The sequence below is a fragment of the Phodopus roborovskii genome, unplaced genomic scaffold (genome assembly GCF_943737965.1).
Source record: "Phodopus roborovskii unplaced genomic scaffold, PHOROB, whole genome shotgun sequence".
Taxonomy (NCBI): domain Eukaryota; kingdom Metazoa; phylum Chordata; class Mammalia; order Rodentia; family Cricetidae; genus Phodopus; species Phodopus roborovskii.
This window is the reverse complement of record NW_026126648.1, coordinates 4,775,397-4,788,068: the sequence shown is the minus strand read 5'-3', so window position 1 is coordinate 4,788,068 and position 12,672 is coordinate 4,775,397. Positions and strand designations below refer to the sequence as shown.

General features: G+C 42.9%; 1 protein-coding gene across 4 annotated transcripts in view; it reads left to right on the top strand.

Annotated features, from left to right (window-relative positions):
- The window catches only part of Rbpj (recombination signal binding protein for immunoglobulin kappa J region), a 187,828-nt gene extending 177,559 nt beyond the window's left edge, over positions 1–10,269 (top strand). For all 4 annotated transcript variants that reach the window (XM_051174035.1, XM_051174034.1, XM_051174037.1 and 1 more), the window contains 6 exons: positions 1,893–2,030; positions 2,182–2,294; positions 4,104–4,244; positions 5,362–5,517; positions 5,890–5,993; positions 6,116–10,269. In XM_051174035.1, the coding sequence (XP_051029992.1) occupies positions 1,893–2,030; positions 2,182–2,294; positions 4,104–4,244; positions 5,362–5,517; positions 5,890–5,993; positions 6,116–6,431 (968 nt within the window). In that variant the 3' untranslated portion in view covers positions 6,432–10,269. The remainder of the gene's footprint in view (positions 1–1,892; positions 2,031–2,181; positions 2,295–4,103; positions 4,245–5,361; positions 5,518–5,889; positions 5,994–6,115) is intronic.
- The last annotated feature ends 2,403 nt before the right edge of the window (positions 10,270–12,672 follow it).

The window sequence follows — 12,672 nt, the reverse complement described above, 5'->3', positions numbered from 1 at the left end:
ATCCATTATTCTGATTCAGTCTACCTACAGATATTTGCTGTATATATAAATACTATTGTGTAGCTACAACAGATAGAATTTCTTATTTTTTAGTAGCATAATGCCATGATCATAAGAAAATGACACATAAGCAGAAATGCTCCCACTGCCCTGTCAGGGTTCAAATTTTGAATGGTCTAAAATAATTGCATTTTTAATCAAGTGAGTCAGAATTGAAATTCACTGCAATATATAGACAACTTTGACATCTACATAGGCATTAGGAATTTCTGCACGCAGATTTGTTAAGTTCACTCTTTTGGTGTAGTTCCGTGTATGCTCTATAAATTGGTAATGTTTAGAAGAAACTGCTGACACAGTGAACAGTGGAAAGACAGACTTCCTTTAGTGCTGTTTCAGGAGGAGAAACTTTAGTATGGAGTCATGTTCACTTTCAGTATAACAAAAGCAAGTCCCGGTTTTCAGTCAGGAGGAAAGTGATGGGCCCAATGGATGGAATAATTACTAAGAGTAATTCAATACTAAAGCAACTCAATAGGAGCCCTGATAATGACAGCCAGAGTGATTCCTGTATCAAGGGAAGGGCGTGACTGACTCCCTACAGCAGCCGACTTGGAAGGTGTTGATGGGCAGCAAGTGAGAACACATAGGAAGGAATTGGGAGGGGCCTCTGGAGTTTGTTCAGGAGGACTTGCTTGTCATGGCCAGATCTAAGCGTTCTTTCTGTTTCAGTAAGTCCTTAGTGATGGCCACGTGCTCTTGTGCCCCAGGTCTCGTCTTGTATTCGGGCAGTGTCCAGGACAGATTGCAGAAGGCTGGGGTTTTAGTTTGGGGCGGGTATTTTTATTTTAACTTCTTTAATTATGTGTTTGTATTGATAGTTTTGTAATGAAAGGAGTGTATTTCACTTTTAGAGTATTTTCTTAAGTTGATGTGCTTTTCACAGCTAAAGTGATCTTTATTTTTAAATTTTACAAGTTATAAAGCAGGTATTGTTTTTCATGCAGTACGCTATGGTTATTTGGGAGATTGCAGAATTCCCTAACGTCATAACGCAGTGGCACTGGCTGTCTGGTCTGATAAACACTCTTCCAGAGACCTTTCTACACATACTTTACAGAGTTAACGAAAGCCTGCAGAGCTGTCCTGTGCTCACACAGAAATGTATAGAGTGTCTTAAAATTGGCCTTTTCATTAAGTAATATTCCAGAAATTTATGTAGACGTAATTGAAATAGGTGAATATTACTATAATCAATTTAATCAAGTGTCTACCATTAGGTATTTATTTTTAAAATAATTTCACAACTGATATTTGTCACTATATTAAGTGTATTGTGTAATGTTTTCTGAGTGAGATGTTGACAGCTGAGTGAAGGGTACAAACAAGATGGTTCTTTGCATTATTAATTTTCTTTACTTCTGCGTTTTGTAAAGCCCATACTAAATTAAAAAATGAAATTAATGAAAAGAAATGAAAGTAGCTGGTAGTGATGGCTAAACACAGTACTCAGGAGGCAGAGGCAGGTAGATCTTTGAGTTTGGGGTTAGCCTGGTCTATAGAGCAAGTTCTGGGACAGACAGCGCTACAGGAGAAACCCTGTCTAGAAAAATCAAACAAAACAAAGAACTGAAACTAGTTTTAAAAAACAAAAACGACAACCAAAACACCCCAATCATTTAAACTCTTTTTTATGTCATCGTCTTGATGATATTGTGAAAAAGTAGGCCTTGTTTCCTTTTGCTATTCCCTGTCTTCGAAGGCGAAATAAAGTATTTGCCATCAGAATCTGTTCATTATTTGTGTTACTGTAAAAATATAATTGCCAAGCAGAAGTCGTGTTGTGTGAGCCCCTGCCTCAGTGACAGACAGGGACCCTCTTGTCATTGCAGTGTGCATCGCCTCAGGGACAAAGGTGGCGTTGTTTAACCGACTCCGATCCCAGACAGTTAGCACCAGATACCTGCACGTAGAAGGAGGAAATTTCCACGCTAGTTCACAACAGTGGGGAGCTTTTTACATTCATCTCTGTGAGTACAAAAGTGTACGGTTGATGTTTTCAGTGTGAAAATGGTATACTCTCTTTACGGGGATAAAGTGTATGAATACAGTCATTGCTGTTTTCATAGGCATGTACTAAACTTTAAAAGAGCAATTGTGTCTGTCTTGTACCTTCTATAGTGGATGACGATGAGTCGGAAGGAGAGGAATTCACAGTTCGAGATGGTTACATCCACTATGGGCAGACCGTTAAACTTGTGTGCTCAGTTACCGGCATGGCACTTCCAAGATTGGTAAGCCTCGGCTGTATGAGAAAGAAGCAACCAGGAGAGGAGAGGGAGAAAAACGTAGTTCAGTTTTCAAGACTTTTTAAAGTTAAAATGTAATGCCCCAGTTATCGCCTACTAGCCACTGTCTCGCTCAGTTCGTAAGGGCCCTTAAAGAGTTCGTCTGCTATGAGTGCATTGCTGAGGGCAGTCTCTTGTGCAGGTTTTCTACATGAACTTGGTGTTGGTTCCCTTTTTGATTGTGTGTCAGTTATTTTTTCTTTACTGTTGCAGATGTACTGTAACCCTTTGTGTGTGTTACTTGCTGTGTCTGAATGTAGGACCAAGTTTTCAAAAGCCTAGATATATACGCATAATTTTTGTTGGGCTACTTGAGTAAAACGTTTGTTTAAATTCAGTAGAGTTTGTATTTCTTGCTTTAGGAACATTGCACAGGATTTGGGCATTTTTGTTCATTAGGTCGTGAAACTATAAAGACACTATATTCCCTTTAAGTTGAAAAGAAAATCCAAAATTCTGCTCTCCAGAGCTGTAAGTTTAAGATGTAGACTAAATATCCTAAGTGGGAATGTTGACTAGGTGTGGCATATGTAAGGCACTGTGAAAGGCCTGTTAGAGCAGGTGTGGCTCTGGGAAGATTGCCCGAATCAGGTGATTCTGAGGCTGTGAAGTACTGTCGAGAAGGAATGCATGAGGGTCACCTGTCTGGAGGCTCTTGGTGGCCTTGATAAGCAGCTAACAAAGGGAACGTTGACAGAAGGGTATGGGGCAGTAGTTCTCAATCTGTGTCTTGTGACCTCTCTGGGGATCAGATATCTGCATTGCAATCTCTAACAGTGTCAGAATTACAGCTATGAAGTAGCAACAAATTATTTTATGGTTGGAGGGCACCGCAGTGTGAGGAACTATTATTAAAGGGTCTCAGCATTAGGGAGTTTGAGGCCCCCTGTTGTGGAGGCTTCTGGAGACTGGGCTGTGAGGAGCACCGAGAAGCAGGCTTGGGGGAGAGGGAGGGAAGGACGAGGCTCACTGCATGTGTAAGTGCTTATATTGTGTTTGTACGCTCCATGGGACTGAGTGACTAGCTGTTCGTGGTGTCCTTTAAAGTTTGCCAGCACAGTCTATCGTGTACCCACACGGGTTCTGTAGATTGTCTAGACTGGTGGTTCTCAACCTGTGTGTTTCACCCCCAGGGCTTGTTGAGTGATTTTTGTCACAGGGGGTCACCTAAGACTGTCAGAAAGCACAGCATTTACGTTATGATTCATAGCAGTAGCAAAATGCAGTTATGAAATAGCAATGAGAATAATTTTATGGTTGGGGGTCGCATCACCACAATGCGAGAAACTGTATTAAAGGGTCGCAGCATTGCGAAGGTTGGGAAGCACTATCCAGTAGCTTATTGTAGGTGTTCCTTGTACTATTAAATTTACATATTGAAAAGATCACCAGAACCCGACAGTGAAAATCGTGTGTCCATTGGCAGCATTCACTGCACCGGTGTGTTGCAAGTGCAGAGTCCTGGGCCCTAAATGAGTCAATGGTGGGTTAGGCATTTTCAGTCAAGGACTCCAGATAACTTATGTGTATGTTAATGTTTAAAAAGCACTAGACTGAGCAGCAAATGACTGCTTTCCTTATTTCTTAATGTATTCTTTGAAGGGGTGATTTCCAGTTAAAAAGCATGTATTTACAGTGGCTTTTTATTCCTAACCTTGTTGCTTACAAGTTTTAATGTGGCATATTCTATGGACTGTGACAGTGTATAAGGAAACTGCATGTTGATGACTCACTTTTCGAATTGTTGAAACACAGATAATTAGGAAAGTTGATAAGCAGACAGCATTACTGGACGCAGATGACCCGGTTTCACAACTCCACAAATGTGCATTTTACCTTAAGGATACAGAAAGAATGTACTTGTGCCTTTCTCAAGAAAGAATAATCCAATTTCAGGTATGTCACAGAGTGACTGCTGAAGTCCAAGCTGTACAAATGGGGGGTGGGGCTGCTCAGTGACAAACCCTGCCCAGCACTGTGTCCAGTGCCCAGTGGTGTAAGTCAGTAGTGACTGAATGAAATGTGCTGAAAGACTATGGATTAACCGTTTACCAGTTCAGAGACATACTTCTCACTTCTCACTGGCTGTTAGTTATGTCCACGTACAAGAAGCTGGGTTCGTGTGTATCTGACAGAGTCTCTTAATAGTGGAGCATTGGTGTTCAGTGGCGCTTCCAGAATGATGTGTAAACACACACACTGCATTCAGCAAGAGGGTTCAGCTCTTCATCTGCTTAGAGTGAGGCCTCCCATAGTGACGCTGGCGAGATCTGAGTGCTAATGTTCCATTACGTTTGCTCAGAAGCGTTCAGGAGGCTCTTAGCACATGGATTGGTGCTGTAGGGTGGCTGTGATTTTGTGCTGAGCTCCCCTTTACACCACTGTTGCAGAGGCCAGCTCTGTACAGCACTCATGGGGACACTGGTCCCGGGCTAGGGTTCGGGACTGCTGGTTCTCCGACTTGGTTGCTTCCCGCTCAAGTGTTATAGCTCCTAATAGTGCTCCCTCTCTTTGGGAGTCTACTTATATTTTGCATCACAGGTATGATCTCCTAATGAAATTATATAATAATGAGCCGCGTGGTGGTGGTGGTGCAGATGTTTAATCCCAGCACTCGAGGCAGAAGCAGGTGGATCTCTGAGTTTGAGGCCAGCCTCATCTACAGAGAAAGTTCTAGGATAGCCATGACTACACAGTGAAACCCTGTCTTGAAAAACAAAACAACAAAAAAGAAATTATATAGTAATAGGACACTCTTGTGTGATTGTGACTCATTACTTAATGTATCACTCAAGTGTTGGCGTCTAACAAAAACTACTGCCTGTGGGCCTTCATGTTAACATTCTGTTCACATTCATGTAGGGATGTAGGGATTAAGTGTATTATTAGAATGTTCCAAGATTTTATTTCTCTTAATTTTCTCCTGTGAACTCGTCTGTGAATGTTACTTGGTAAATTCTCTTATACTGCTATGTATATAAAACTCAGTGTATGAACATTTGTTTTTCTTAAGGCCACTCCATGTCCGAAAGAACCAAATAAAGAAATGATAAATGACGGCGCTTCCTGGACAATCATTAGCACAGATAAGGCAGAGTACACATTCTATGAGGGCATGGGCCCTGTCCTTGCCCCCGTCACTCCTGTGCCTGTCGTAGAGAGTCTTCAGGTGAGACCTGAAGTCACAGGGTGGCTTCAGCCTTTCTTGACTGCTGTTCTTAGCTATAATCTGCCATGAATTTACTTCACTGACATACTGAGTTTTCTGTAAATGTTAAATAAGATTTGGGTCTTACTACATATGCTATCGATAGGAAATAAAAATTGAAGCAACACGTTTATGTGGGAGAAAGTTTAAATGGCGGTGAAAGTTATCTTGAAGTAGCTTCAGCTAGCTTTGAAGTTGTGTCGTTTAACAGAAATGCGTTATGAATCTGAACTTAATTAACCTTCATGAAAATGAAAGCAAGTATAACCCAAGCTGTGTTCTTTGGAGGAGAGTGAAAAACTGTCTCAATATTGTGCTTTCTCTGAATTGCAGTTGAATGGTGGCGGTGATGTGGCAATGCTTGAACTTACAGGACAGAATTTTACTCCAAATTTACGAGTGTGGTTTGGGGATGTAGAAGCCGAAACAATGTACAGGTAGGGGCAGGAACGGCTCTGTCAGTCTGGGTGGGGAGGACCCCGGGGTGGGGAGGCTGTAGTCACTGCAGGGCTGTGCTGTGCTTTGAAAATGCTTCTAACTGGTGTGTGTTTCCCCTCAGATGTGGAGAGAGCATGCTCTGTGTGGTCCCAGACATTTCCGCATTCCGAGAAGGTTGGCGATGGGTCAGGCAGCCAGTCCAGGTCCCAGTAACTTTGGTCCGCAATGATGGAGTCATTTACTCCACCAGCCTTACCTTTACCTACACACCGGAACCAGGGCCGCGGCCACACTGCAGCGCAGCCGGGGCCATCCTCAGGGCCAGCTCCAGCCAAGTGCCCACCAGCGACTCACACAGCAACAGCGAGGGCACTTACACGAGCGCCAGCGCAAATTCCACCAGTGTCACGTCATCCACGGCAACCGTGCTGTCCTAACGGCCGTCTTTTTGCTAGGACTTAAACTGACTTGAATGCGGCAAAAAGTTGACAGAAAAAGCAAGGATAAAATGAACACTCTTTTGTGGTTTCTTAGGAAAACTTTTCATACCAGGTGATCTGTTCAGAGCCCCATTACCTGCAAGTGCTGGTGTGAATACAGAAGCCACAGTAAAATGAAAAGCATCCACATGTACAAACCGTTGGAAATCAAGGTTTGCGGCTGTCTCTCTCACACACACCCCTTTTTGGTTGGTTTTTGTTTGGTGTTGATTAAATGGTCAAGAAGTAGATACGTGGCTGGAGTACAGGCTAAGCTAGAAGACACAAATCTGACATAGTTTGTGTGGACCAAGGGGCTTGCATAAGCTTTAGTAAAAGGTACATTTTCACCATGCCTTTTTTTGTATCACAGTATGTAGTACACCTTGTTACCGCTAGGTTGCACTCTCCACCCCTTCGAGCCTTGGCTCTAAAGTACTTTCAGGTTCAAGCCTGACCTTGCTTGTTCGTTCAATCTGAGAACCGAACACTTCCAGGCTCTTTCGGTCTAAGGCTGGAACTTTTTTTTTAAGCTGAAGTCTTATGACTTTTTCATAAGTTGGAATTATTTTGATTTCAGCAAGTCAAATTTTGTAAAGGCCTGCATATTTTTTTTAAGATTATATGAAGTCTGTGCAAAAGCTTTAAAAATGCCTCTGCCTTGCCTGCAATACATGCAATGTATGTTAACTTAGTCTATTCTCAGATACTGTTAGTAGTTATTTCTGTTTTCCTTTTTTTAATGTATTTATAGTGGTAATCCAAGAGGTCCTAACAGTTCTGTGGAGTTCCGTGTGGCCATTTAGTCGTTCCTGAGTTACCATTTGAAGGTTTGCTCCTCTTTGCCTGTCTATCAGTTTGTCTGTGTTCCAGGGTTTGTTCAGGTGTCCCTCCTCCTCCCCCAAATCTTGTACATAACTTGTATTATGTGTAAGTTAAACATTTTATCTTTAACTTGGAATGTTCCCAGTGATTACATTTAACAGGGTGTTTCCCACCTTGTTGGCAAATGACAAAAAGAAAAAAAAAAAAAGAAAAAAAGAAAGAAAGAAAAGAAAAAAAAAATGTATCATGAAAATTATTTGCTGCCAAGATGATGCCCTTAGGGTAAAATGAGGAAAGTCTCTGCAAGAAAGATGACCTATTGTACTTCATTTCCCCTTTTTTAGCCTAGGCCAGAACATCATTATAATTCTAAATATAAGATCACAAGATGGCTCTTTTTAGATGATAACTAAGTAAATAGCCAGAAGACAGTACCTTAGAAACAGATAGTTTTAAGTTTATAAAAATACAAATGTAACTTATATTTCCCTTCCCCCTTTGCCCTTTGTTTTTCTCCAGTAGAAATATTCTGTCCAGTTTTTTTTTTTTTTTTTTTCCCCTTTTCTCTTAAGCTTTGGTTGCATTCGGGTTTGTGTGCTAATGTTGCTAGTTTTTCCTGTTTCCATTCCTGCACTTTGGTAATGCCTTGTTCAGTTTGTTAGGATTGCAGCAGACTCATCTGGCTAGTTTAGTACAGGGAGCATGTGGGCGATGTTGAGGGACACAGTCTAGTGATGCTATCCTCCTATGTAGAGTGAAAACTACCTCTAGATTGTGGTTAGCTTTTACTGTCCCTTAAAACAGGAGCCGTGAGTACCTTCTGATGCACACTCTCATTTCTGCGGCGTTTTTGATGTCTTCCTGACTCCCTGGACTTGTGACAGTTTTCCTGTAGACTCGTTAAGAACCCTTTGTCAGGAGTATTGTTTTCCACCCGCTGCTTTGTCTTGTCGGCCACCGTTTCCGGAGACGGTGACACTGTAAATGCCACTTTGAACATCGATCTGTAAACTGCCTCCTCCTCGGTTTTTCAGGGGGCGGGGGGAGGTCATCTGTAAAACGTGTGCTGGTTAAATCTGTTGCTGCAGCTTCCCTTACCACCAGCCTCCCCCCCCCCCCCCCGCAGGCCACGCTGCATTAGCTGTTACAGCCGTTTCTCTTCAGATCTGCTGCAGGCAGTGCCCCCCCCCCCCCAGTCCCTTCATTCGGTGGCCAGGGGCAGCGCTCACTGTGGCCTTACCTACCTTTGCAGTAACTGTCCTCGCCTTTCCTTCAGAGCTGCTTCGTCTCAAGCACCACTCCTCAGTTGCCATGGAAGCAGGGTACTGCAGTCTGTTCAGAGCCTGAGCGGTCACAGCTGCTGCGTGCTTGCCCAGGACACGAGTCTCCTCCTCCTAGATTTGGGATTTAGTTAAGACATCAAGTCAACCGAGAACAGGCGAGAATCTTTCAAAGAACAAACTATTCCTTACCCAGCTTTGTAGCTTAAAGTAACTGTTCAAGTTCATGGCTTTATTAAAATGAACTTTGACTTTTTTAATGTTTATATCTTATTTCGGTTCTTTTGTTTATTTGAATAAGAATTGAAATAACTAGACTATAAGTCGTTTTCCTGTTTTCTTTCTTTTTTTTAACAAAGTCCAAGAATGTAACAATAAAGGCATCTTTCCTATGGTTCTGTGCCGGAGTCCTACCACAGTATAGGATGAACTGATTTGTCTGTTTACCATTTATTGATAGTTCTTTTGTCAGCTGCTTTTATTAAAAGTCCTTTCTGTGGGTTTGTAAATCATTTTCAGTACATGATGTATGGGAGTCTGTCCACCATTTACTCGGAATGTTTCCTCCAGATGCTGCTGCTGCAGATGCTGGGCGTTGACTGTCTCGAAGTCTTCTTAGAAGTGATTCCTTCAGCTGCACTGCGTGGCTCTGTGTTTCCATCCCCTTTAGAGTGAATGTGCACAGCTTCTCAAAACATGCCTAGATGTAGACCCTGAGACCCAGCATGGTTTTTAACCCCTTCCATGTGTGCAGAGGTTGGAAGGCAGGCCAGAAGCTGAGAATGCGGGGCGCCCTTTGCGTGATTGCTGCTGACCACCCTTAAACTGTGGCAACCTCCTCGTGTACGCCGGGGTCGAATCCAGGGCCACAAGCATATTTGCTAAGGCTTTTTGTTTGTTCTTTCATGAGAGAGGGTCTCACCCATGTAGCCCCTCAGGCCATTCTTGAGCTTTGCTGCCTTAGCCTCCAGGTGCGGGGATGCTGGGCGTGCTGGGCATGCTGGGGATGCTGGGCATGCTGGGCATGCTGGGGGTGGCCGGATGCCTCCACTGCTTTTGTCTTTAGAGAAACTGGTCTATCTGTCCAACCACAGGGAAATTCCAGTGTGATTTTTATTAACCCAACTAGTTATTTAATCAGAAAATCTGTTGGTGGGGGCATTCCTATTTTGAAGAAAATGCTATTCGATTGTTAACCAAGCTAATGGACATTGTTTTCCAAAGCAGCTGTGTTTCTGGTGAGTACTGAGCAAAAGTGTGATTTTCTGTGTCACTTGATTATTTTTCAAGCACTGTAACTTGGGATGGATGGTTAGAAACAATAATATATTAGGGTTTCTACTTAACCCTTTCAGGACTGAGCTGTATCACCTGTTAATTTCTCCCTGTGTTGTGATAAATGTTTGCCAGCATTCAGTACTGCGTCGGTCCCAATGTGGGTTTATGTAAAAGCTCAGTTAGCTTATTTCTTGTACCTTACAGCATGCTCTACACATTCAGTCCTCAAGGGGTTACATTACAAACTGTGCGCCTGTAAGGGTTATTAGCAATAAAATAGAAAATTGAGCAAGTTTATACCATAATTTTGTAGAAAAAAAAAAAAAAGAATCTGCTCAATTCCATATTTCATCCATGAAAAATCTGCAATACGGGCAGTTTCTAGGAATAAATAAAAAGCAAATGTAAACCATTGTAAATGTCTTCTGTGGGATATGCCTGATGCATGTGTCATCGTCCTTGATTTCAGAGTACTTCATACAGATAAAATTCAATTCCATATTTCAGCTTGTGGACTTAAAATCTTACCTTGTCCTTTAGATGACATTGAAGTAATAATTATAAGTTAGTTTCCTTTTCAGTGTGTTTGTGGGTTACTACTCAAAGGGCACATCTCCCAAGCCAATCCCCAACACAACTTGATTTTTAGCAATGGGTTACTTTTCTAGTATAGAGTTGTCATTTTGTATAGAATACCAAAGAAACATAATGGCAGGTTATTTATGCCTTTAGGCCGCTCCCCATAATAGGGCTGAGCATACTTTATGTAATATGGAGACAAATATAAAGGGAAAAAAATTACACCATTTCTGACCTCAGGCTAGTGCTTCCCTGACCTGACCTTTAGAAAAGGAGCTGGCAGAACTTTGATAGGAAGAGATGATATCCCGTCTTAAGAAGCAATTTGGTTGAAATTTGTTTTGTGGAGTCTCTAAAGATTGAGACTGTCAGTGGCTCGTTTGGTTTATAATTTAGAATGACAAGCTCGTAGTCCATACGGTATGTGATCTTTTCATGGGCAGTCTTGAAATCAATTGATTTTAATACATTGTGTCTTTGGCTATTGATCCCTAAATGGTCACTGATTACAACCATGCAGAAGGCGAGCTATGTTACATTGCACATGCAATAACATAAGTAGTCATAGAGGGAAACCCCCCAAAAAAATAAAATAGGCAAATAACATACAAATTATACACCACAAAAGAACCCCTTTAAAAAGTTGTTTTTTGTTTTTTCCTTTATAGTAAACAGCTCTAAAGACAAATGAAGCTCTTACATAAAATGCCCATGAGGTGGCTGACAGTCCAGCCTGAGGTTAACACCAGGGGCACAGGGGCACAAGAGCCGAGGGGAAGGACCCGAGAACCTGTTGGATTGGGTTAGGAGTAGGGTCACTGACATCCCTGAAGAAAGAATACTGAGTGTTGCTCTGTCTGGATGTAGGAAACATGGTGAATCTTCATTTCTTAACCAAGAGCTGCAGCTAAGCCATAGTACAAGAGGAGGGTGTGTGAGGGGCATGCGTGCTAAGTGCTGCTGTTGGAATTGTTGATTTTGGGGAGTTGACCATTGAAACTCCATGCCTGCTCTGGACAATTACTGTAAAAGTGAGTGAGAGGTAGGTGAGCATTGAGTGAGGTCTTTCTGGCTCAGAGAAAGTGGCTCGTGTTTATCATCCCGTGTGCACGCACTTCTCGTGGCTCTCTACCCAGAAATGCCATGCTTTTTACCAGTGCCGGGCAGATTTATTGAACTGTCTGGCTGTCTAACACGCGCACACGTGTGCACACACGCACGCACGCATGTGCACACACATGCACACACACACACCTCTCTACACACACACACACACACACACACACACACACAGGGAGGCCGTGTCCAGGTTGTTGTTACAGTGGCCTCTTGAACTGGTTTCCTCCGTCACAAATTCTCAATGTAGTATGTAGATATTTCAGTGTTGTAATGAAGTTTGGGGACAGTTGGGCCATTACAACTGAGAGACAGATGCTCTGCTCGTGGTAGTTATTGTCCTGAGAGCAATGAGTGTGCTGGTGGCTGATAGATCCCAAAGGCACACATGGTGTGATGCTTGGGAAGGGTTTCAGAGGAGGGGTAGGGGAAACTGTGGGCCCATTTGTCACAAGTTTGGGTTTTTGATGTTTTTGTTTAGGGGTCTCATAGCCCAGACAAGTCTCCTGTACCTTGTAGGTGGGGGTGGGCTTAATCTTGGCTCTTGCGCCACGTGTAAGATTACTGGAGTGTGCTACCATGCCTGGCCTCCCAGCATTAAGACTTAGCTTCTAGTAACCAGGCGTTTAGCCTGGGTTAGGACAAGCCCGGGACCTTTACATGTTCTGCAACGTTCCAGGCCCAGACCTCAGAGTGCAGCCCTCTGGAGAGGACTCCAAAACCCTGCTGATGTGATGTGACAGAGTCCCATAGACTGGCGTCAGTGGTTGAAGATGGTTCGCAGAGCTTTGGAAGTTGGAAACCCAGTCAGCACAGTCGGGACTCTGGCTTTCAGATAGCTAGTTTCAGCGTGCTCTTATACCACAGGGAAAAAGTTGTAGCTTCCACCCCATAGGCTCTCATTTAACTGTAGTTTCTTCCAGGACTCTTGCCTCAGACACACACGCTTAGCGGTTTAAATGACAAATTATCTGTCTGCTGCTGCTATTTGTTGCCTGTATTTTAAATCGTGGTTGAGGCTTCTCCTAGTACATAAAATGGTGTATGAAGTTGGGCCAAAAGGACAGGCAGAGAGCTGGCTTTAGGGAGAAAAATGGAGACAATTCAGTAGCAGACGGTGG